The sequence below is a fragment of the Scatophagus argus genome, chromosome 20 (assembly GCF_020382885.2).
Source record: "Scatophagus argus isolate fScaArg1 chromosome 20, fScaArg1.pri, whole genome shotgun sequence".
Classification (NCBI taxonomy): Eukaryota; Metazoa; Chordata; class Actinopteri; family Scatophagidae; genus Scatophagus; species Scatophagus argus.
Window position 1 is genome coordinate 6,625,115 of NC_058512.1, and position 26,089 is coordinate 6,651,203.

A 26,089-nucleotide genomic window follows, 5' to 3' on the forward strand; every position below is an offset into this window, starting at 1 on the left:
ATACACTCAGATACTGTCACCAGCTCTCTTTCACCTGACCTTTCTTCAACTCTTTTTATTTCTCTGCTGATATGTCTTTTGTTCGATACCTGATATGAACCCCTCCAGCTCCTGTTTGGCACAGGTAAAGGCCCACCCACTGGTTCAGCCCTGCATTATTCTATATCTTTTCCTCTACCCCATTTGAAATCTCAGCACAGTTGTTCAGCTTCACATCATTTTTTTTTTTTTTTTGAGCATATCCGGTCTCACTGCTTCAGTTTCCCAGTCCTTGCTCCTGGCTTGGCCTTTGCCCCAGCTCTTCAGCCTCATCTCTGGCTCCAGACCTTCAGGGCCCGGTCAGGCTTACCAACAGTCTTTCAAACCTCCACCCCCTCTCTCCTGCAGCCCCAGCACTAAGGTTCAACTCTGTCTATTCCCAGCCTTAACCATACCACCCAGTCCAAGCTCGCAAGCAGGTTTTTAGGCTTGGCCCAGTGTGTGTGTGTGTGTGTGTGTGTGTGTGTGTGTGTGTGTGTCACTCCCCTCCCCTAAGCACAGGTGGACTTGTCGGGAACACCGCCAAATACTTTTGGTTTAGGGGGAGGGAGCGGTGTTGGCTGAGGCTGGTGGGTGTAACAGCTTTTGTTTTGTTGTGTTTCTTAGATAACCGTTTTGTGGAATGGTACCTTTTCACTCCTCCAAATCACTGACACACCTTCAGAGCAAATTTGAGTCTCTATCTCGCCTGCTCTCACTTTCACAAGTCTATCAGGGCTGAGGCAGCTTTGAGTTTCCTGACAGGGACTGAGTGCGCAAGAGAGGAACCGAAATCAAAACTTTTCTTCTTAAAAGGTCAGTAACATCTAACTGTCTCTTTCACGCGCTTTTCTTTGCAGTTTTTTTCTCCTTTGCTGTACTACTATTTCACATAGTCTAAAAAAGTCATAATGAGAGGTTCATATTTTCTGTGTGTTGTGGCAAAATTTCAAAGCATGCAAGAGCTGTCGGCTACCCACTGAGTGCCAGAATCAGACTAAAGGATGCCTGACCTTTTGTAGAATCAGGTTCCTCTGCGTTCCCATTTTAAGTTGCAGATCTCTCCAAGTCTGAAAGTTTTTATATTAGGACATGCACTTAAAAAAGGATTTGTCCAGTCCAGCTCAGTGCTTTCAGAAACTTTCTTATGTGTGTGTGTCTCTTGCAACAGATGTGCACACAATGAAAGCCTCCCCCTTCAACTGAGAGTCACAGGAAGCAAGTGAAAGCATGACAAAGTTAGAATAGATTGACTGACTGATATCTTGTTTTTTTTTTTCTTACTCTGTCACAGCAGCTTGTAAACCTACATGATTACTCAGTGTGCATGATTTAGATCTGTGCATGATATTTTTTCTTGTCATCCTCAAGATTCCACGAAGTAGTAGTCCTAAGATTAACAGGAATACAATCTCAGACATCTCTTTATTTACATGGCAGGAATAAGTTGATAATCTGAATGGGTTGGTGTCTCTCTCCAAACATCTACTTTGATATTCACCTTCACTGTCAGGTGAGAATTTCATAATCAGTAAGAAATTAATTTTAACTTGGGTCTAAGTTTCACTATGTAACAGATGTGGGGGCAGAGGTTTGACATTCAAATACCCCCTCCCCACCCCCACCCCCAAATAGCAGAAGTAACCTTTTGTTTAATCTTTCTGATGGTAGGAAAGACATTGATGATTGATTTCAGAGAAACTGCAAATTAGTAAAACAAGTTGGTAGTTGGTTGACAGGTGGTCTAAAAATAGGTTTAAAAAGTTATTAATGCAGCTCTTCAGCAGGTACAGGCTCGAGTTTCTTTTACCATACAGATGATGGGTAATTGAAGAAAAATTGTAAAAGAAAATATTGTTCCCATACAGCATACTCTAAATATCTCCTTGCGTAGGTGTAGGGTAGTAAAAGCATGCAGTAAAAATGCTGATAAGTAACATAACCTATAGGTCTCCCTTCCTGTTACAGTGAGGGTTAGATGGGGATAAAGTCTGTTTGACACGACCACTCCTACTCTCATAACACACCCTGAGTACAGCAAACTGTCTGCTTGTATCTCTCTCCAGGATTATATGAATTGAGCCTGATCCTTTTGGTCTTTTGTTACAGGGCCTGTGTGAGTTTAACAAACATTACCCGAGGCAGATTTCATTCATGTTTGTACAATCCCATCGCATACATTATATGATTAGCCAATATACTGAAGCAACTCTAAAGGAACTGGCCTTGCATTTACAAAAAATCGTGTCAAAGAGTGTGAGATCGCCTACTCCACTGAGAGCATGAGAGACTTGAGTGTCGTGGATGAATGCGTCGAGTGAATGAGGATATAGTTTTCATAATTGCAAACTGATGCAATGTGTTCATTATGAGCCTGACAGAGTGAATGAGTCCACACGCCTTCTTCCCACCTGACAGCGTGTTGGCATGCCCATGTAACAGCATTTACATGGGGATACACAATCTGATTTTAACCCGTGGCACAGATGTCATCTTGCCACAGTTGTCTAAACTCACATTCAGTGTTTTCATATCCTGCTCAGACAGCAAAAACTGAATAGTATCTATGCCATCAGATTAGTTACTCTCAAAAACCCTGCTTGTATTCAGGTTATTATGCGTATCATTTATGTCCATGATGGCCTGAATTGCTGTTTGTGTGTGATAGCGTGCACATCCACCCTCCTCCGTATAGGATTGAGGTCCAGGTTTTGTTGTGTGTATGTGTGTGTGTGCGTGTGTGTGTGTGTGTGTGGAGTTGGGCTGGGTGAGTAAGCTGCCCCTCACAGATGAATAGAGGATGGGAGGAGGCTTGAAGAGGCTGCCGTGGGTGGGAGGCCCGAGCCCTGCCAAAAAAGCTCCTTCTGTGGGATTTGTGTACTTTTGCGTTCCTCACGAAACACAGCGCCTGGCTCAAACGACAAAACAGGGAAGGCAGGCACTCACACTCCCAGAGGTCGGCTCGATCGTGGCCTCTATGCTTTTCAAACTATATTCTTTCTTTCCGTTTACAATTTCTGCATTTCCGCCATGCTCCTCTTCTTTATCCCACTGTCCCTTCTGCTGCTTTTCAGTGTTTTCGTTAATAATGTGGATGATTATGACAAAATATAGCGAGAAACTACATCATGCCAGTTCTAATAATGGAAGTTTGTTTATATCCTCCTTGATTCTGTGCCATAATTAGTCATTGACATCAGTATATAGCTTTAGTTTTGAGGTAAATTTGAAGAGTTCATTTGCAAAAACAGACAAAAGACTTTCTTAAAATTAATAAGCCAACATGAGCTTTATTGATATTCCCTCAGGTGAGCAAAAATCCCCATGATTTAGCAAAATAAATGGAAATGAAGATGTGTTTTTGCAAGTGAGCCCTTCATTTATGTTTTAAGTCCTCCATAATTCTAACAAACCATCGACTGGTCAGACACCATAACTTTTATGTTTATGAAATATGTTTACTTTTATTTAACCTTTTAAATTTGTTCAATTCCTTATTTTGTAGGACTTTAAGAATTTAAATCACAGTGGAAATGTGTCTTGCGGTGGTTTTTGTCATCATAGACATATTTGGCATACATCTGAGATATGACAGTGTCAGCAGCAATTTGTGATGTGATTGTGCAATGAAGCATATTACATACAAATTGTGGGTGTTTCCTGAATGTTTCGTAGATAATAGAAAACAACCCTGACCTAGCTTCGGCAGAGTGACAAGTGCAAAGAAACCTTGAGCTTGACAGTGACACAAAATCATCTCGCGGTTAAGTGGAAAATGAACAGAACAGAGCTGAGAAGATGTTGCAGGAAACATATAGTTGAATGTCATTCAGCAACAGGGAGTTAGGTGAAGAAAAGAAGAAAGGGAGGAAAAAAAAAGAGCATGATTTCATAATGTCTAAAAGAAAGATCTGGGTTGAATAAGTGGGTCCACCCACCTGTGTGTGAGAGGCAGCGATAGAGAAAGCAGGGCTGGATGGCAGTTTTAGAGACATGAGTGTGTGGGTTAGCCTAGCTGGCCTGCTTATGCTATCTAATCACTGAGAGGAGAAAGGAGAGCAGCATGCCTTGATCCACCCACCCACCCCAGACAAACAGCAGTTAGCCTGCTAAGTACTATATGTGGTCGCCTGCAGCTCTGGGCCTAACATGGGGAAGAAAGATAAAATGTGACAGAGTCTACAGGTAACAGACACTGAGGACAATTATGTCTCATTCTGTGCTGGGGAGAACGGGAGATGTGTCAATCTGGGAGCTGCTGTGGGTCACGACTGCACATGAGAGTGTGTGTGTGTGTCAGTGTGAGGCAGGCTCGGTGTGTGTCACTGGTGAGCAAGTTGGCCACATTTCAGCGTGTTTCAGGTAGAAAAAAAAAAAGACTTTTAAAGCAAATTAGCCAAATTTGTTTTAACCTAAGGCTAGTCACTGAAGATAAGTAACAAAAGTTTTCACATATGTTAAGCTTTTTTTCTGTTTATTAGCAGCCATATTAGTATGACTGATGTTACAGCTGTCTTGATTTCAGTGCTTCACTACTGGGTCAGATACAGATTAGTGACCTGTGTGATACCTGAGTGGGTGAGATGACATTGGGTGTGAGTTCAAAAATAGCTGACCCTACACATCACACTTGTGTATCTGTGTGTGTGCATGTAGTTGAATGCAGTCCGCCATCCCATGCGTGTGCATGTGTGTGTGTGTGTGCGTACATATGTGTGTGCATCATGACAGGCATTTGTCTCCCCTGCCCTGCAGCCTGACTGGTTTTAATTAGGAGGTGCCAGAGTGCCCGAGGGCTCTCCTGCTGACACACACACACACACACACACACACACACACACACACACACACACACATGCACACTCACATGCAAACACACCTACACACACTTGCGCACACACACACTACCTGAGGGCAGACAGAGGCTGCCCCGCCAAGGCTGGCCTCCTTCTCGTTATCACCATAAGGAGTTGTCCTCATTCACCCCACGACCCTCCCAGAACGCACACACGCTCACACACAAACATTCACACCAAGGAAATCAAGTGAACACAACAGTGAAAGGCATTCATGCAGCAGCGTGCAAGCAAATGGTGGGAGGTTTGACTCCTTGTACATTTTGGTTGCAGTTTCAGGTTAAGAATACATTTCCATATTTTATGGCAGACCCCTCCCCCCCATAAAATACAGAAAAGTGGCCTTCAACATGAAGAATAATAATATTTGTCTACAAACAAACATGAGCACGGACATTCAAATTCTCACATCCTCGTCCTCACATGCAGCAGTGGGTTCATTATTGCCACCTGTGAAACACTGTAACGCAGTCTCCTTCAGTGCTCGCGGTGCTTCCTTCTAAATATGCAGCTTATATACTTTACCTCCCTTCTGGCAAGGCGTCCAATACTGATTAGGATGTTTGAGACGGAGACAAAACAGGAGAAAGTAAAAGACACAAACAGACAGGTCAGCAGAAAGCAAACGGCCTCACCTCACTCACCCGAATAGCATACTCCAAGGTGAGTTCTAATGACCTTGGCGAAATGACAGATCGTTGTGTGTCTGTGTGAGCATCTGCCTGTGATCAAGTGGGGCAGCGAGTGCACAGTGGGTTTGTCTGTAAGCAACATTGCATCTGTTGTGTTTGTGCGTCTACGTCCTTGGAGACAGGGTGTAGACCTGGGAGGCTGCTGCCATCGTCTATCTGTGGACTGTGGGGGGATGATTGCCTCCCTTTCCTGCTTCTCTCCCACATTAGGCCACACCTGGCATCCAAGGCACCGAGGTAAAGAGCATAAGTCGGTTGTGTTTGTCTGTCTCTGCAGTAATTAATCCAATGAAGGTCTCCTAAATCCTTTTCCATATTATTTTGCCAGGTTCTCATTGCCTTTTAATTTTAAACCTGTTGTGTACAGTTGGCAAGTAAACTCTTCTGGTTGACAGCAACCTGGGCTTAAAGCCACCAGTGTCCTTCATCAGAAGCCTCCTCCTCACGCACCCTTTCGACATTGTAATTCAGATTCGGATGTGCGGAGGTGGGAGAGCAAGCAAGGACTGAACTAAACCTCTCTTTTTTTCATTCTTGACACAAGTACTTCTGCCACTTTTGATGAGTACAAATGAATGGAACAAAGCGAATGCCTTCCAGGAGAGACTGTGTGAAAATGTGGGCACCGATCCTAACATCATGACTCTTGTTCCTGCCCGCCAGAGCGACACATCTGATTTAAATGATATGGTCGAGCTTTGGTTTATGCGCAAAAATGACTTGATTAGGTTTAGGAAAACTTCACGGTTTGGGTTAAAATTATTACTTTGTAAAAGGAGTTAGAGGATCTTTGTCATCAAGGTTACAAATAAGAAACACATGGTTACGGTTGGGGGTGGGGAGAAGGTGTTCATGGTTTTAAAAACAAATGTTTACTTTTGGTTTTAAACAGGAAACGTGTTTCATTGACCCTACCATCTACCCTGACATTCTACCGATGCAGGAGACCAAACACTAGAAAACTAGTAATGTGGAACTGAGGTTGTTGATGAAGCTTTCAAGAGTGAGCAGTAAATCTATTTTTAATCAAATATTTTTAAGACTATTAAAAGCATAAAGTGATCACCATTCAGGGCTAGATGGTCCTAACCTTCAAGAAACCGAATTCATCATAATAGCAAGCTTGTAGGTGAAGGTGTCCTTTTGTTTAGCTGACTAAGTTGTGTTGCTGTATTGCTTTACAGATATTCAGTTGAGTTCTTAGCTTTGTGAAAGCACGTTTGAGCCAAGTGAGAAATTTTTTTGTTAGAGGCCTGCCTGTTTGAGACACTGTACGTCTCAAACAGTCTCCGTGAGATCAACTTTATGTAACCATGCTTCACACCCCATCCCCCCTCCAAAGTGCCAATCTGGTACCCTGGTACGTGCATCTTGCTGGGCGCAGCAGGTCGCAGAAAACAGGTACGCTGAGACACCAGACCGACAGACAGACAGACAAAACAGATGACTCTTACTCAGCTCCTCGAGTCCTCATGTCTTGTGACTGTTAGCACTCAGACTGAGCGACAAGACTTCTTGGTGCAGGCCAACACTCACTCCAGGACAGAGTGTGGGAAAAAAAGAGTCAATATTTAGCCTGATGATTATACTACAGAAATATAAAATCGCGAGGATAAATTTTGTTGCTCTCTAGACAATAATCTAATAGTTTCATGCAGGCATCACAAACTTCTGCAGGCATCAGTCACATAAAAATCTGCATTTTGGCCACGTTATAGAACATGAACACATTGAAATCGGGCCACAGCACTTATGAATTTCCATAAAAATGAGCCTCAGAGCAAATTAGAGCATATTACATCCTTATCCTTACACCTTTAGACCTACTGGTTCGTGTCAGTCACAGCCTGCAGTACAACAGCCCACAGTTTTACAGAGTCTAGAACAAAGCAGTCCTCACAGGTACCACTTACTCTTTGTTGCCATAACGGCAGTGGCGTGTTTAGAATAGATAGTCGATCTTATAGGATGGCAAATGTTGTTTTCCTGGCCGTCTGGCTGGCCTGCTTGCAGTTAGTGGCTAACCCTGTTTATATATACAAGATGCCAATGTGAGCTGACCTCAGCTCTCACCCTGTACAAAACAGTGTAAACCACCAGGGCATGGGCTGTGGTTTGCTTTGGTCCATGTTTTCTCCAGGGGGAAGTGGGCATAGCAGTCTGATGTACACTCTGATGTCTACTTGTTTGTGGAGGGTAACTCAACACAGTTTGACTGCTTTCACAGCATAATTGCCAGTTATGATTTATGGACATTTAGAAATATTTTAGTAGATTTGAACATCCAGTAGTCACTAAGATAACGTGACTGATAATGAGTGACTGCGTATTCTGCCTTCATGAAACTGCTTCTCTATTGTGTGTGTGTGTGATTGTTGTACTGGCACTCTCTGTGTGCACAGTGTATCAATCAGGCGGTGAAGTCTTCCTGATGTTAGCAGACTTAATTGAAAAAAAAGCATTGCAAAGGGTGTGGTTAAATGATGTCATACAGGAAACACCAATGGCTGTTTCAGATCCTGTGAATGTGCTATGTCTGTGAAAGCAAAGGAAACGCACACTTTCTACCTTTTTCTCTCTATTTATCGCCGTGCTCTTGGGTTGTGTTGCCGTCTCTCTCTCTCTCTCTCTCTCTCTCTCTCTCTCTCTCTCTCTCTCTCTTTCCATTCTCCACATTTTATTGACATTAACTAAACTTTATACAGTCTATACAGATTGGTGTATTTCTTCACCTTTCTATACTACCTCCCTCCTCCTCCTCTCCACAGATGTGGTGAGGTGGCAGCGTACTCACCAACAGTTATCTTGATTTGGCGCTTTCTGACTCAGAGCATGAAACATTGGCCTCCTGTGCTCCTCAACCTGGTTTTTGAAACCATGTTTTTTTTTAAGAAAAAAAAACAGTTTCAACGAAAAGAACAGTCTGCACAAAGTCACTTGTGGTGTTTTTCAGTGTTGGTGGTTTAATTCTGTCTCAGATATAGTCATCCTTTAAGTAATATTTCCGTTAAAATTAACACCACTGACTGAATCAGACGGTTTTTATAGGGTTCTGAATGCAGGGTGACACACACCAAATTGTCTTTATGATTTCCAGTAATTCGTCTGGTTGTGACTGAATATCTGTGGGGTTTGTCTCATGTGCACTTCTTTGCCTTTGCTTTGATTGTATATTGTCTGAACACAGAGCTTGTCAAATGTTAATTTCATTAGGGGAGAATAGCGGGACTACATTTGAAACAGGTGTAAAACTGAAACCAACCGCCTTTAAACTGCAGTTGTGTTTCTGCTTCTGTATTTCTACTTTTAGTCCCGTGCATCCATGCTTGAGACTAACCAGCAGAGGTGCACAAAATAGTTTTCCTACTTTTCTCTCTCTTTCTCCTTTCCTTTTTTAACCCTCCCCTCTGTCTCCCCAAACAAGCCTTTTGAGTTTCTTTGCCCCGGTCCCTTTATACCAAAATCCACTCTAACACAACTAAAAATTCATTTTGTCTGACCTAAATCAGAGGGTGTCTGCGCCATGGGCTTATTACACAGTGCGCTTAAACTTGTGTTGTGGAGGAGGATGGGGTATTATTATCTTCCAGCTACCCACCCTGCTATAAAAACTAGTGGTGCGACATCTCCACAGCGCAGTGCTGCTGCCCTCCCTCCCTTCCTCTCACTCTCTCGCTCGTCCTACATGAGCCACACACAACAGTGAGCCTGACTCTTAACTCCACACTCGCCACTCTGCTACACAGACAGACCCAAGAATCACACTCTCCTCTGCTCTGTTGCGCTGCTTTTGCTTCTCTCCATTGGATATTCCTCCCCGGGTGTTTCTGGTTTTTTTTTTTTTTCTTTTTTCTCTTTTTTCTTTTTTCTTTTTTGTGAATGGGCATCCTCGACCGGTGTGGGGAGCTTGTGAATGGACTGACTGCCTGGCTGACTGATTGACGGACTGGCAAAGAGAGAGGCAGCTGTGTTTCAATTAAAAAGAGCAATGCTGAGAGGTCAAGCGTGGAGCAACAGAGTCTCCTGGTAGCCTGGAAATACAAAGACGCGTGAGGGGAATCGTGAAACTGAAGGTACGGTAGGTGATGGTTGCTGGAAGCTGTGGAATGCTGGGGAACGTATCAAGACATGTGTGAATTCATGTGGATGCCAGAGTTTGGGAGCGTGCACATGGGGTGTGTGTGTGTGTGTCTGTGCGTATGTGTCCATAATAATTTGTCACACTGTTGCAGAGTGTGTGCATGTGTGTGTGAACAAGCTTGCACTTGTGCATTGTGTTACAGTGCATCACTTCAGTGTTCCTGTTTACAGGAGCTCGCTGATCTAGATCATAAAGGCCTGACAAGGTGCAAACAGGTCAGAAAAGTCACTTAATGACTCATGTAATTATTTAGGCTGCAGAGTAAATATTGTGCCATGAGATTCTGGAAATAGCACGGGCGTTTATGGCATCACAACACATCTTGGAAATGTCAAACACGGTAGTTTTAGTGGACTTAACTATGTGTTTTGTCTCCAACGGTAATTATATATTTCAGTTTTAGATATTCCATATCTATATGACATTCTGCTTTGTATCCAACATAAATACTCAGGTAAGTCACAAAGTTACAGGGGATGTTTGTGAGTGAGGACAAAATTAAAAACATGTTATGGATTTGATGCTGAGCTGTAAATTGCTATTTACAACACATTTGTGTCAGTCAGCTTATAGATGTCTTACCTCACATGGTTGCAAAATGCTATGATCAGTAGTGCCATTAAAACTGTTTACCAGCTGTTATTTTTAATTTGAAATTTTTCATTGAAATTACGAGGAGGAAAATTGTAGGATGCAGCTGCTGGACGTGAGAAATAAATTTTACACTGAAAAATGTAACATGACTTCATGATTTATTGTGTCACTGGTGTGTTACAGTTACAAAGTCACTTTGAAAGAATGGCTGCACTTAAACTGCACTTAAACCCCACGCAGCAGGTTCACAAGCGGTGACAGGAGATGTATTACAAATCAATGTGACACCAATGACACGCTTGCTTACCGACAGAGTGATTAAATCTTATTAGCCGCAGCCAGTTTTTAACCTGCACTACCAGTGTCTAAAACCAGTGTTCTTCTTCTTTTCTTTTTTTTTAATACATGGTAACATTTTCTCAGACACACATATTTCAATCTTCAGAAAAAAGCAAGTACATAACCATACATTTGTAACCAAGGATGAATGTTCAAACTTGCTTCAAAAAGTAGATTTCTTTTTTTTTATCGTTCCATTCTCGCTCTCAGTACTCAACCATCTTTTGTCGATTTGGTGTTTTCAGACCACAGACGCAGAGAAACGTAAGGTGGTGTAGAATGAGAAATAATCTGCCCTTCATCTCAAAGCAACTTTCCTAATCACTGCGCAGATGTTCAGCAGCGAAACCGTAAACCTTTGGTCACTTTAGGCTGGCAGAGATAATCACGCGTAGCTGTGGGCCCTCTTGCAGGCTCGGGAGAAGACGCTTAGTGCGAACAAGGCCTTTAAGGAAGCGAGTTGAGTCGGCCTCTGGATGTCTTGAGACCAGATCCAGTGTTTATTTCAATTTTTTTAGTTTTTTTTTTTCATTCTTGTAATAAATGCAAATTAAGTATTAATTAAAAGCAGAAATTGCTGATTATCTTGAGAAATGACTGGGGTGAACAATAAAATATAATAATGAATTAACTGGTACACCTGTCGAAATCTTTTAAAACGAATCTCTGTTGTTAAAATGAGGTTTGTACTGCCAGATGTTAGGGTATGTGTCGAATCCGCTCGCTGAATTTCTACTAAAATGTAAAAAGAAAAAGAGTCAGACTATAAACTGACATTAATAAAGTGTATGGTATTAAAATAATCGCCATAATCCCCATGATTTTTTAACAATATAAATATTGTATAAATGTGCACTAATGTCCATTTAAGTTTTCAAAAGACTTTTCAACTTTTGAACAAAACTTGGGCAGCTAAATGCTCAAATCTGGCCTGGACATTGCATCATTATTTAAAAAGAAATACGCATGTTGTGTAACTGGCACCTGCTCAAATTGACAGCAATTAAGACACAATTTAAAACTCTCCCTATGCTGCATACAGGCCCCAGACAACTGTCATTTTAAACACCAATGAAGGAGGCGTCTCCTCGAGAAACTCTGGTGTACTGGTGTTTCACTGGTGATAATGGACTACCTTACACAGTAGGTCAAATGAATGTCTCCTCCTAATAAGGGGGTGACTTTTGGCTGTCAATACTATAAATTATTGGCCGTGCAATTGTCCGTCTGTGACAGTTGTTTAGCAGGTGTTTGCTATGGGCAGTTGGTGACAGGGGTAAACTTTGGCTGCCGGTGATTTAGCATGTGGGTGAGGTGGATGCACTGGCCTGACAGGGATAAACTAGGCTTTGGGTGTTGCAGCTTACAGGCCAAATGAGTGTCTGCTCGTGACATGGGTTGAGATGGACATTAGCTGCTGATTTGTGGCCTGAGCGGTCAGGGCTGGGGACAAGTTAGCCGCTCTACTCTGGGCATAATGATGATGCAGCCACAACAGGGGCAGAGAGGAGAATGAGGAGGAGGAGGAGGAGGAAGAGGAGAGGAGAATGATTAGGAGAAGGAGGTGGTGGTGGTGGTGGTGGCGTCCGGAGCCCGGAAAGCAGATGAAGTTCTTGGGAGAAAGACGACACTGAATGAAGGTGACACATAATTTGGGGTGGGAGTGCTGAGTTGAAGGTGTTAGTGACTAAGTGAGGCGTGAGAGGAGACGTGGCCAGTACAGGCCGGCGGAAAGAGAGACAGACAGAAAGGCAAGACTGGCCATTAGAGGTCAGTTTAATAATTGTGTTGAGCTCGGTATGAATGGTTTTCGAGTGTGAAGTCGAAATTCCAGTTAAGTAAATTAATTCAGTGACGCATACTGTGACAAACAGAACTAGCTGATGATAGCAACAATACGACTTTCACTATGTTTTCATTGTCATTTAATAATGGCAGGTTGTTTTGAAAAAGTTGGAATGTCTTTCCATGACTCTGCTCGAAAAGTCAGAAGGATAAAGAGCCAGATGACTTAAACAGTAATTATCAGAGGCCTTTCACAAGGCATCCCCGCCCTGGCTGCTCTGACGGGTGGAGGGGTGTGTGTGTGTGTAAAGGGTTAAGGATGTTTGGCTGATGAAATGTCGCTCCAGGACCTTGTGGTGGGAAAGCTGTGCCCTCCTCCCCTCCCTGTCTATGTGGCACATCCTCCTTAGATCCTCTCCACATTGTAATTAGGGGCCGGCCGCTAAGAGCTAGAGCTAGCTAGTGGCAGGCAAACAGTGGGAACCGAGGGGAGTGGTGCTCGCCGGGGCACCAGGCGAACAAACAGCAACAGCAGCACGTGTCCCTTAGTTCCAGGAGTGGGTGGGATGGGTCGAGAGCGAACGAATGACAGTGGGTTTGCCAAGCCCTCCCAGTCAGACTCTTTTTCTCTCTCCCTCTTATCCACTCGGTGTTGTTCCAAGCTCTGCACTATTGTTTGCCTTGGCATGCTGTAACAGGGAGGGGCCCCTCCGCTGGTATTTGTGCAACCTGTTAGGGAACTTTTTCGGGCCATCTGATCTCTCCTTTGCTGTCTCAGTCGAGATTCCCTCGCCTTTTTACCCAGGCTAATGCTTTTCTGGATGTCGTACACGTGATGTGAAATGTGACGGAAGGAAGGGTTTTGTAGGGGAGACATTAGTCTGCGCAACAGAACCAGCGAGAAGTTTTAATGTGGTGTGTGTTACCAGAGTTTACAGTGCAGGACCTGTGAGAAATTCATTCATTTTATCTGTTTTGCATACATAATTTCACCAGCTTGCCACTGCAACTTTCTCTGTCGCTCCTTTGTTACGGCTTTCCCCTCAGTGTATTTCTGTGTTGCAGGTCTGTGGGCCTATATTCTATACCACCCCACCCCCTCTATAGACATTTTAATTATGTCCGCACTCTATCAATGGCATGAACATAGCAACAGTTACCTAGCAACAAGATCGACAAGAATAAACTACATGTAAGATTGGTATCCAAGTTGTATACCTGCAGGTGAACTGAGGGATTTTCTGAAAGTGTTTCAGTTTTTTTTATCCTCCCATGGTGAGCTCCACTGCAGCACAAAAGAGAAAGCGAGACACTTGGTGTGTGTGCATGAATGTGTGTGTGTGTGTGTGCGCGCCTGTGTGGCTTCAGCTCTGGCCCATTTAGAGCCAGTAAACAATACAGCTGCGGTGAGCGGGCCCGCTTCAAAGTATTTATCTACACATGCCTCCAGTGACCACCAAGAGTGTACAGTTAAGTTTAAGCTCTATTCATAGACGTGAATGAATGAGCACCCTGCCAGAGGAGGTTTTATCACTGAAACTGTAAACAACAGTGCACAGAGAACCAACAGGTAGGAAAAGGTTTTAAGAAAAGGGAAAAGCTATTTTGTCTGTGCATCAAGGCAGTGGCTGTTGTATCAAGCTCCTAATCATCGCGCTGTAAGTCAAATGAGTGTAGGGAGGGCAGGTTGCATGGTAAGCATTTTGACAGGATACATTATCTAGAGTACAATCTGACCTCTTTTGTCGTTCTCTATATTTCTCACCACATCCCAATCACACACTGTATTGTTCACATGAGGGTATCAGCTTGCTGTTTGCTCATATCTGGCAGAGACAGACAAAAAGGATGGACATTGCGCACATTGTAACTGTTATCTTGAAACCTCATTGCGTGTTTAGGTGACAACAAAGTAACGTTTACGTTAATACCCTATCAAGATGATGGGCTTCCCTGACTTTTTGCAACACAAGAAATCTTAATAGCTAAGGCAAGAATAAGTCCTGAATGATGTGATGTTTGCTCAAAATGAGACATGCTGTATTTACCACTTGTTGCCTTTGCTGCACAGATGGCACACAAACAATCGTGCCTACAGTATATTTTAGTAAAGTGAGACTGTCACTCATTGTGTTAACAGTATCAGCTTTGGTTAAGAGCCTTTATCTATTCGAATGTTAACACTTCTTTAAAAATCCTTCATCTAATGATTGGATGAGGTGCAGGTGTAAGCCAAGCTGCGGTCCATTCCTCTTGCACTCTTTAAATCAGTGTTTTAGATCCTATTTCATTATCTGCTTTGACGTGCCATCGTCACCTTTCCGTTGGCGCTTCCTCCTCAGTTCATGATACTGAGTGTTTGCTAAGGGAGTGAGAAACCAACAATGTGCATTTAAGAGAATTGTCACTCACTGCTTTGTGTCATTGTGAAAATGAGTGTGTCATTTTCAATCATCAAATGGCAACAGGAAATCAAATAGGACACGTTCAGATTAATCATTGTACATTCCCCAGGTATCTTTGCACTTGTCTCGGACTCTTCTGTCCGCGTGGAACGAAAAGTAATCAGCTACACTATAACACCTATTTTTTAGTCTTTGGACTTGTGACATATCTCCTTATAAGTTTGTTAAAAGTTTATTTATACAGGTAGTGTAAATCACTCTTGCAAGACCTGAAAATACTTTACTTAGTTTATCTAAATCTTTACTAGTTTTTATGATTTTATGAGTTTTTTTGATGTTCTTGCGTAGTGCAGTGGCCATAAAATTTTGTGTATTGTACAAAATGAGTAAGGAGGTATGTCGCTCTCATCTTTTAACTCTATCAAATAGAGTCGCAGCTTGGGAAATGTGTCCAAAAATCATTTTCATCGTGTGACAGACCAGCAAAAAAGTCTTAAAGGAGTCTCAAAATATTTTCAAAATTGTTAAAAGACCTTATGGGCTTTTGAAAGATTACCAGCTGTTAGTCCCTCAGAACAACAGATGCTTAGCACTCTGACTTGAAAATCATGGTATCATAAGAGAGATGCAACACTAGAGACAAGACTATTAGTAAATAAAATTAGAATTTGAGACCCAAATATGGGGTCTTCAGATTAATGCCCTTTTCAGTTTGGCCTTCTTATTTCAGTGTCACTAAACAGTTCATTGTTTTTGTCTTTAATCTAGATAAGCAGCAGAAACAGGGAGAAGACAATGGTTCATCACAGAGAAGAGGACCTGATTGGGATTCCCTTCCCGAATCATAGCAGCGATGTCCTCTGCAGCCTCAATGAGCAGCGTCGCGACGGGCTCCTCTGCGATGTCATCCTCATCGTCCGTGACCAGGAGTACCGAACGCACCGCTCTGTTCTGGCCGCCTGCAGTCAGTACTTCAAAAAGCTCTTCACAGTGGCCACCACCGACGGTGGGGACCACCACCACACAGCGGCAGTGTATGAAATAAACTTCGTGGCTCCAGAGTCTCTCACAGCCATCTTGGAGTTCGCTTACACGTCTACTCTGACTGTGACGGCGTCCAATGTTAAAGAGATCCTGAACGCAGCTCAAATGCTGGAGATCCCCTGCATCATCAACGTTTGCCTGGAGATCATGGACAGCGGGGGTGGCAGCGGCGGTGGCGGCGGAGGAGGAGGAGCAGGAGGGAGAGTGGAGGAAGGAGAAGAGGATGAAGAGGAAGAGGAGGATGCAGAGGAAGATGAGGAGGAGGAAGAAGAAGAGGAGGATGAAGAGGAGGACATGGTGTCGAGAAAGGACGAACAGGAGGAGGAGGAGGACAACGCCAGCGAGAGGTCACTACAGTCGTCAGAGAGCAGGGGGGAGCAGACGCCACAAGGGGCCGAGGACTCGCCGCCTCCCAGCACGTCCACGTACCACCAGCAGTTTGATCTGTCGTCCCAGTCACGGTCTCCGGACACCATGAGAGGAAAGCAGGTAAAGTGCGCTGGACATTTTCTTATTTCTCTCATCAATCTTGTAAATTCCAGGCAAAAAATAAAGACTTTCAATGACCATTCCTATTCAAAAGGCTGATGATGTTGTCCTGTGTTGCAGGAGAGTATGGAGAGTCGGGCTTTGAAGGATTTCTCCATTGAGTCTCTCCTCCAAGAGGGGCTGTACCCCCGCATGTCAACACTGGACAGGAGGGCCAGCTTCTCCCCTCTCCTCCCAGGCTTCTACCCCTCAATGTGGGCTGCAGAGTTCCCAGCCTTCCCCAAGCAGCTCCTGGACCCAAACCACCATCAGCATCCCCCTCCAGGAGCATCACCACAGACCAGGCTCCCCCACACCTTCCCCACCTCTGCACCGCTTGAGGCCACCAGGCCCCTCGATCTAGCTGTGAAAAGAGAGATCATAAAGGAGGAGATGAAAGAGGAAGTCCCCCTCAGTCTGCTCCACGGCAACTTCCTGAAGGATTTTGTCAGCTCGGGCCTGGGCGCCACCATGAATGCTGGGCCAGTGCCACCCGAGGGTCACGCTCTGGGTCCGCTTAAGGATGAAGCTGACTTCCGGTCGTACCTGAGCTTCCTGAGCTCTGCGTCCCACCTGGGAGCCTTGTTCCCTCCCTGGCAGCTGGAGGAGGAAAGAAAGATGAAGCCCAAAGCGTCGCAGCAGTGTCCAATCTGCAACAAAGTCATCCAAGGTGCTGGGAAACTGCCTCGACACATGAGGACGCACACAGGAGAGAAACCTTACATGTGCACTATCTGTGAAGTACGATTCACCAGGTATGTGAAGCAATCAATACTTCCACCTTCACACTTGTCACACAGCGAAATCTTGAGGCCCTCATGTTGCTGTGTGTTTTGACTACAAAGCAACAGGTTATGTAAAACAGCAGGGTTAGCGGAAAAGTACCCCATGCTCTTGTGAATGAGGTTAATCTGTTTTTACCAAACCTGAATATCAAAGAGCTTGAAGTGGAAAGCCCCCTCCGCTGGTTTCTTTGCATTAGTGATATGTCTCTCACCTACATCCTCCTGCATTGGCATATTTTCCATCTGTATTTTAGAGCAGACCTTCAGTGTAGTCAGGAGAGATAAATCATCTTTACTGGCTTTTAAACTCGTTTGTACTTGACCAGAATTCATGTGCTAAGTTTCTGCCCAGACATACTGTGATAAAAGCATATGGTTTTGTTGTTTTCTCAGACAAGACAAACTCAAGATTCACATGAGGAAGCACACAGGTGAGCGCCCCTACATTTGCCTCCACTGCAACTCCAAGTTTGTCCACAACTACGACCTGAAGAACCATTTGCGTATCCACACCGGCGTCCGTCCATACCAGTGTGAGCACTGCTACAAAAGTTTCACGCGGTCCGACCACCTACATCGACACATCAAGAGGCAGAGCTGTCGCATTTCCCGCCCCCGACGGGGACGAAAGCCAGCTGCTTGGCGGTCCACACCCACCAGTAACTTCCTGTTGCCCCCCACTGCTGCCACCAACCGGTTCGAGGAGAACGGGCTAAGCACCGTATACCAGGGAGTCAAGAATCACGGACTTGGGGAGATGCTCGGCCTCGGCAACAGGGGTCTGGGATTTAAGAGTGGGGACGGTGCAGGCAGGGAAAGCAGGGAGGAAAGGCAAGCAGAGGGGAAGCACATCACGGAGGAGGAGAAGACAGGAGCGGGGAGGCAGAGGGGAGTGTTTGCCTTCGCCCTGGCTGGAGAAGAATTGCTTCCCCACTCTCCATTTTTTGCTTCGACCTCTGACCCCTGGACCATGAGACTGGACCGTGCTCCACCCATTCCTGAGCCTGCCAAATGAGCTGCGGTCTATAGAAGAAAAAAAAACAAAAAGACAAGACAAAAAAAGTCTCTTTAATATCCGTGTCTGTTCTGCTCCAGGAAGCTAAAGCACCTTTTTTGAAAAGTGAAAGAGGGAGATGAACCTTTTGAAGCCTACTGATGTGGCTGCAGTAAAACAGACTTTTATTTTATTTTATTTTATCGGGAAAACACAGTCTAACTAAATAATTTCACAGATGTCATGCTGAATAATTGTTTCAGCCCTGTGAATGTTTACAAATATTTTGATAGCATTGAAGAGGAGGCAAACAGTTTGACACTGCTAATGAGAAAAACATATCGAAATGCTGTCATATATATTATTTGCATTATTTATCTACAAGGCTGTCTAAAATGCTATTAATTCAAAAAACTACATAATTCTGCAGTGCCCTCTGAGGCAAGATGAGATGAAGCTTTTATACTGAAAAGTATTCGTTTGAAACAGAATATAAATCTACATCCACCTGTTATCGTCTAAATATTACAATGTCAGATTAGTGACTATGATGAATGTACAACAAATGATTACATGTACAAAAATAATCAAACATTTATTGTACAAAAAGGTTATTATAACTTTCCAGTCTCATAATGAAAGGGAAGTGGAACAGGCATAAATGAGTACAAACAAATTGGTGATTTTGTTTTTGAGGGGTTCGGGGGGGGGGGGGGGGGGGGGGGGGGGGGGTTGTGTTTAAAGTAATTAAAGCATTAAAAAATTGTGTATTACAGCAGGGTCTAGTCTGGCACATGTCCTGCAAGTACTTGATTGAATTATTGTTATGTAATAACATTCCAAAACAAAGGGGACCCACTTGAAGACGAATAAATCAGGATGTTTGATAATGTGTCATTATCCTTCCACCGCCTTGTTCTGATTTAAGCTCCTCGTCTGCACTATTGTACATAAACACAAACTTTTCGGCCATGGTGGTGTTAACTACGGTTGAGTTCCTGATGATGTAGAGTGTGTATATATATATATACATTTATATATATATATTGCTCTTCAAAGACTTTAAGGCGTCCATCCAAAGATGTGTACTTTGATATTTCACAGACTTGAATAAGACTTTGTTTTACTGTTTATGAATACGTGTCTTCAGAGGATGTATATTTCTGACTGATTGACAGCCGCTTTAGCTAAATAGTTCGCTCGTGTTTTCTCCTGCTGCAACAAATCAAGAGGGTTTCAGCCCCACTTTTCATATGATGTCCATCTCTGATTTGTGTATAGAGAGGTTCAAAAATGATTTGAATTGAAATGAGAAAGTATTTTCTTGCTATTTATGCGTATTTAAATGAATGAGCCTTGGCTATATTTTGCAAATCTGTTTTATAAAGACACTAAATGTTGAACTTTGCTATTGTGGGAGTTTTATTTCAAGAAAATGATCAAAGGGTGTGAGTGTGTGTGTGTGTGTGTGTGTGAGTATCTTTGTGTGGACCAGTTTGACATTTAGACCTCGACAGTGACTAAAGTTTTCTGAAGTGTGGACATTTTGGCCGGTTCTCACTTCTTTGTAACACAGGTTGAGATGAAGACCTGGACTGAGCCAGATGGATGGGCAGATAGATAGATAGATGAGCATGAGAGTTTTAGTGAAAATAAAATAATCAAGTAAATGTGGATATTGGATTACTCCAACAGTCTTCTGCATGTGAGCTCTACACAACTGATTTCAGTATAATTTCTTATCATTATTATCACCATTATTTCAAGAAGATTGGTACAATGAAGTAATTACACAGTCAAGCTGAAGGATATTGATATATTTTTTTTTCAATCAGAAAAGATGCTCACCATAAGATGCATCACATATACATGTGTTTTAAAAGATGGTTTGATGCTGATTAATCAATAAATAATTCAACAATACTGAGGATCAAGCTGCTGTGAATCACTCAGCCCCGTTGTCTTACGTCTTACAGCTGTTTCAATCAAAATTTTATAGTCAGATTGTTCACAGCGATGCAGTTTTGTCGCTGACTGAAATTATTTGTCTTCTAAATGTCTTCTAAATCACCACAAAGCAAGTTGAAGAGTGACTTTACAGTAAGTGCCAATTTCCTCTGCTTTGCTTTCTGCTCTGTTTCTATGCCCTGACCTCTAGTGGAAGAAAATGGTACTGCAATCCATATCAAAAAAATATTACGTTTTTTTCTGAATATTAAGTGTAACATTTGCTAAACAGGCTGACTGTTTAAGATTTATGTCGAAGTGAGCCAAATACGTGTCAGAAAATAAGATTAGCATACTAATTCTGACTCCTTCATTGTTTTCAGTTACTTTAAACGCTCATGGCTCATTAAAACTAACAAATCTCTTAGCAACGTTCCTTCCATCCTAATATGGATTCTCCCCTCTGGAGGGCGCTAAAGAATTAGGTTTGACTCCTACAGAATAGCAAGACAAAACTTCATCTGATTCTAGGCCCTCACAGTGAAATACATTGGAAGTTAGCTCAAAGACAATAAGAAAAAAACAGATAATCAGCATAAAGATGAGTAACAGAAATTTGTCTTGCAGTGTGTCTCTTTCTTTTCTTATTTTAAAATTTTGGTAAAATAACAAGATAAAGAAGGAGAAGCAGAAGAAGAGGACGTAAAATAAAGAGACTGTCGTAGAGGCGTTTTGTAGGACCCGCATACAGCACAAACCACATTCTTTCATGTGGGGCCAAGATGGTCTGCAGCAGCTGCTTCCTGATGGTTTCACTTATTTCTTTGTACAGGGTGTATTGATGTGATGAATGGCTGTTGTGATGAACTGCTCACCTCCAGTAAAAGACCAGACAGCAACTCTTGAAATATCACAGCAAAATGGCAACTTACACTTTAAATGAGTCCAGACATGTTTAGGTTTAAGTGTTATTTTAAAGTGGGCTTGAGCCATATGTTCTGATGGAAGAATCTGATCTGATTTAATCAGTGTATTTCACTTAAAATGAAACTAACTTAAGTTCAGTCAGGACGACCATCTTTTTGCATGTTTATTGCTTCAGTTTAGCTCTCTTGTAATCCTGTCAGTCACTCCTCTCCCACATGCTCCCCCACAATCCCCTCGCTGTTGTCTGGGGCTATCAGTTGAGATATCAGCTGAGCACATCTGTCCAAGGGCACATAGACACACCTTCATTGTTAGCCTATCATCCTCCTGCTGCTCTTTTTAAATATGTCTTTCTCTCTGCCTGTAGTTTGCTCATGGTCCTCCGAGAAGCACAAGTGTTACTAATAACATGAACACTGGCTTCACTTCCGTGAAGAAGGACCTCATTATGTTTTCTTCCATTATTTTAGTGTATTGTTATATATGTTTATTGAGAAAAGGAAGCTCTCACTTTACCTAATCACTCTTTGACCTTTAAAAATTGAATCAAAAATAGCTGTCCGGGAACTATGCTTTGTGGTCTCAGTTGTCAGTCAGTGTCAAGGACAGACAGTTAACTGTGGAAAATTTACACCCACAAGACAAAGTGTATAACGTGTGTGTGTCTCTGTATATATATGACTTCCTGAACCCAAACCCTCCTGAGGTGTGACTTCCTGACCTATTAACCTGCAGTCCTTTCTGGGTTCCTCTCTCTGTTACTACTTAGTCACCACCCTGAAAATCCTCTAAGGTCCCCTGTTGGTACACACAGTGGCCCTCGCTGTGCCTGGTTGAGTGTGTGTTCAGTGTGTGTGTGTGTGTGTGTGTGCACATGAAGCACTTCTAATGGGACATCCTCTGAGGAAGCTGTGTGACAATGCAGCTACACAATGCAGCTACGAGTCAGACCACAGGGACTGTTGGAGGTAACACGGTCTGATGTTCTCTGTGGGGTTTCTGTGAAGGCCAGTGAGGAAACACCTTCTAAACAAAGGGCCTTGAAAAAGCAACGGTTCGCCTGAGACAAGACCTCAAATACAAGGAACAATATGCACGACACAATTAGAAAGTAGCTTGCTGCCGTTCACATCAGTAGCTCAGAATATTTCAGTGCTGATGGAAGACTTAATCACGATATCATTATTACTCTAAAATGATATTTGTTTAGACTCATATAGTGGTTGAATAAAAGCAGGTCATAAATTCCCTGCAAAGCACAGGAAAAGTATGCAGAGACTTCACAGATACTTCCTGTTGGAATCTGGCAAATAAATACATAAATGAACTTTAAAAGAGGCAAACAAATAAATAACTGCATAGTGCTTAGGACGGCTGGTGGGGGTTACTTCCTCCCAGAACACTGGAACCACTACTGTCTACCATCCTAACCAATCAACTGAAGACGCCATAGCAGACACAAGCCATAGCGTACCTTACATTGTATAATTACATGTGATTGTCTGACTTCATCACTGAGCAACAAATTCTACAATGCTGAAGAATAAGTCAGTGACCAGATGTCACCTCATCTTTCTTTAGCCTTCTATTTTTTTTGTGATTTATCTTGAAATAAGTTTGACAAATCACAGTCAAGGAAATCTTTCTCTCTCTGTCGTCATTAGATGTGTGTGTGTGTGTGTGTGTGTGTGTATGTGTGAGAGAGAGAGAGAGAGAGAGAGAGAGAGAGAGAGAGAGAGAAATCACTAGAAGTTAATAGAGATTCTTCCTTAGTTTAGACTGTGTGATAATAGGCAGTTAAAGAAATATAGAAAGTTTAAAACAAGACGACAAGTTAAAACTGTCCTGAAGTCAAATGAAATTGGTAAGTTAAGTTTTGGTTGTGCTGAGTGGCTGTCAGTTGGCATATATATATATATATATACCTTCTCACTTCAGACACCAGTGTCATAAATAGATGAAATGTGTTTGAACTTCCTGTCTTTTGTGGCCTTTTGACACAGCAAATACTTCATCATATTAATAGACACACAGATGTTTTCTATGAGGCCGTCTCCTTCCATAACCTCATCTAACACAATCAGAAGCTCACTTCACACTCAAGATTCAAAGTGTTTATTGTCAAATGCACAATAAAGAAACGAGTTCTCTGCAGCTTCCTCAGCTGCAGACAGTTTGTCAGCTGTGCTCATAGTCCTCTGGCACCAGACAATCACTCTGACTGAGACAATCCTTCTACAGTCGCCAATGGAAGACTAAGACTGTGTGTGTGTGTGTGTGTGAGCAGGGTCAGGAAGGCACCAGTTGTAGGGTGTCTAATGAAATATGTATACAGTTTGGGAAGGGAATACACAGCTGGCCGTTTTTTCTCTGCAAAGCATTTTCACCTGTAAGGTCAAATCCCCATTAAATGTGTCACGAACATCTGAATCTTGAAAAATCCCTCAGGATGTAAACTACAATCAAAATACAATGATATCGTGAATGTCTCCAAGAGGACCGATTCTGCTTTTACAGTTTGTTCATATCTCTTCTTAACAATGAAGTTATGGGGACAAAATAACTGGCAACACCGCATGAGGTATTGCATTTTATAGCATGGCTAAAAATGGATTTTTCAAAGAATGCAAAAGGGGAAGGAAAGACAAACCTTTCAAAGTAACACTTCCCCCCCAAAAAATGTATACAAGTTAAACACATTTATTGTGGTAGCTATGTAATTTATTTATGCATTTATTGGACATGCTGAGCACACTTGTACATCAGGAGCTCCGTGCTTTGTGCTCCAGCACCTGGTTGCACAGCAGGAGTTTGTACAACTGCCTAATGTACACCTACATTTAATCAGGCATGGTATAATGGCTTCCTGTACACTTACTAGACATCTTAGTCATTTCCTAGCTTGCAGAAGAGCTATTTTATTGATTGCACGAACAGGAAGCAAAGATATAGCAAAGAATTTTTTTCTTTGTCAGTCAGCCTTGGATCTCAAATAAAATATATTTTATGCTGACTTTAACTGTGTCCCTAGTCATGAACACAGACAGAAAAATGAAACTAGAAATACTGCATAAAACTTTACACCAACGCCATCCATGCTACAATTCAGTGTCCTGAGCATACAGGACATTGATCCAACAGAACATCTACTTTAGATAATCGTATTATATGACACTAAGGTTGTCTGTCTTTTGCAGATGAGCAATATGAACAAGTTAAGTGAGGCTTCTGTTGGTATATTTTAGACATGACTGGTTTTTATGCTCTTATGGAAATATCAAAATAAATGGAAAATGAGCATCAGCATGGCAGAAACATTGATCTGTGATGCATTTTATGCCAAGTAAACATTTTTTTGTGGCTCCACAGTATTTGCTCACCTGCATTGTGAGAGCTGAACTTCCTGAAATATTAGACCTAGTTGGTTCCATAAGCAGTTAATGATTTATAAGCTTTTGTTATCCAAAATGAGGAACTGTTTAAACATCCAATATCCACCCAAGTATGTCTTAATTGATTTTGAGTGCTATTTTTGAAGCTAGTTTGAACATTTACATTTGACACTGTGGTAATGACACCCATAGACACTAACTTCTTAGAAAATAACAAGTTTTTCTCTGTGTCAGCAAAGCCTGCAGGGGAGTTAAAATGAAAGTGCGGGTATAGGTTTACCACCTACTGCCATCAATTTAGATTACTGGATTAAAGTGCATGAACACTGCTAAAACAACAAAAATAGAACCCAAGTTTAAAAACACAGAATTTTCCTTTCCAGTTTTTCTTCAAAATGATTCTCATTTCTTTATGAGTCCAAGATCAATAAATATGATGCATGCAAGAATGTGATATTTGAGGTTTCTCCAGGACTCCAGGACTCCAGGCTCCTCGGTTAACGACAGTGTAATAGCCATCCATTCAGCCGTAAGCCAGGCAATGACCAATGACCGCTGGACATCAATACAACAAGCTCTGAGTAATGTAAACCTAATGGGCCTGAGAGAGAAAAGCACTGTTCGACCTTGTGATAAATGGGATGTACACTCGTGTTAACTGTCTGCAAGGCTATCGCAACTGCACTCTATGAAAAAGGAAGGAAACAGCTTGCTACCTAATGCTACCAGCCTTTACTGAGAAGTGACCACTTCCTTGTGCGTTCTATTGCATCAAGACAATAATAGGATCTTTTGAAGAAGCAAAAAGATGTACAGATACCCAGAATACGTAGAGCACTTCAGGGATGAAACAGTTATCAGATTGAAGTTAAGCCAGGGTAAAATTCCAAGCAGCTAATATCACCTTTTAAATCTATCATCTATGATTAAAATCATGTTATGTTACCACACCTTGAAAAAGTCACTGTAGATAATGTTCAGCATCAACCCAATATAAGAACAGCCTCCCACATGCAGGGGCGTAGACACAGCACAGTTCGAGAGCAGTGACAGCACGCCACAGTTTTTCAGTCTTCCAAGCTTTCAGTGTTAATTACTCTTGTAAAAACACTACACACTGTCCTGCTGCTGTGTCTGCGGACTCTATTTGCCCAATGCACACAATACGTTACGTGTTTTTAGTAAGTGAGAGAGAGAGAATAATAAAAATAATCTAACAGCTAATGCAAACAAAAAGTGCATAGTGCTACTACCATTTTATCTTTGGCACACTTAAATTATAGTGCTATGGAAATTACACTATCACAAAAAAAATGTACCATTTTCTGATAAGACATCCTCTACAAGTTTATAAGGGTTTGTAAGTTTTGTACTGACTGTATATAAAGACGGATGACAGGAGAAGTCCCCAAATGTGAAACCAAAACATCTCGCTTGTGCCCCGGATCGCTGGCTCCAGTACAGGTCATAAATCCCTCCCCCTCCATGTAAGCAGATGGGACAAGGACCAAACACTGTGCTCATTTTTACGAAAATGTTGGTTTTAATTAGTTAGTGGTTCCGTCGCCTGATGACACCTGTCCAGACTTTGGCTCCAAATGATGTCATCAGTGCGATATTCTATTAGACATGAATAAAGTCA

General features: G+C 42.4%; 1 protein-coding gene across 2 annotated transcripts; it reads left to right on the forward strand.

Annotated features, from left to right (window-relative positions):
• The first annotated feature begins 662 nt into the window (after positions 1 to 662).
• Positions 663 to 18,887, forward strand: LOC124051986 (zinc finger and BTB domain-containing protein 7C). Of its 2 annotated transcripts, none has more exons than XM_046375828.1 (4): positions 663 to 834; positions 15,599 to 16,363; positions 16,484 to 17,157; positions 17,581 to 18,887. In XM_046375828.1, exons 2-4 carry the CDS (start codon positions 15,626 to 15,628, stop codon positions 18,200 to 18,202), a joined length of 2,034 nt encoding a protein of 677 aa, XP_046231784.1. In that variant the 5' UTR covers positions 663 to 834; positions 15,599 to 15,625; the 3' UTR covers positions 18,203 to 18,887. The 2 variants fall into 2 exon arrangements, with proteins under 2 accessions (XP_046231784.1, XP_046231783.1); XM_046375827.1 differs by lacking the exon at positions 663 to 834 and adding an exon at positions 9,084 to 9,639.
• Positions 18,888 to 26,089: the final 7,202 nt, after the last annotated feature.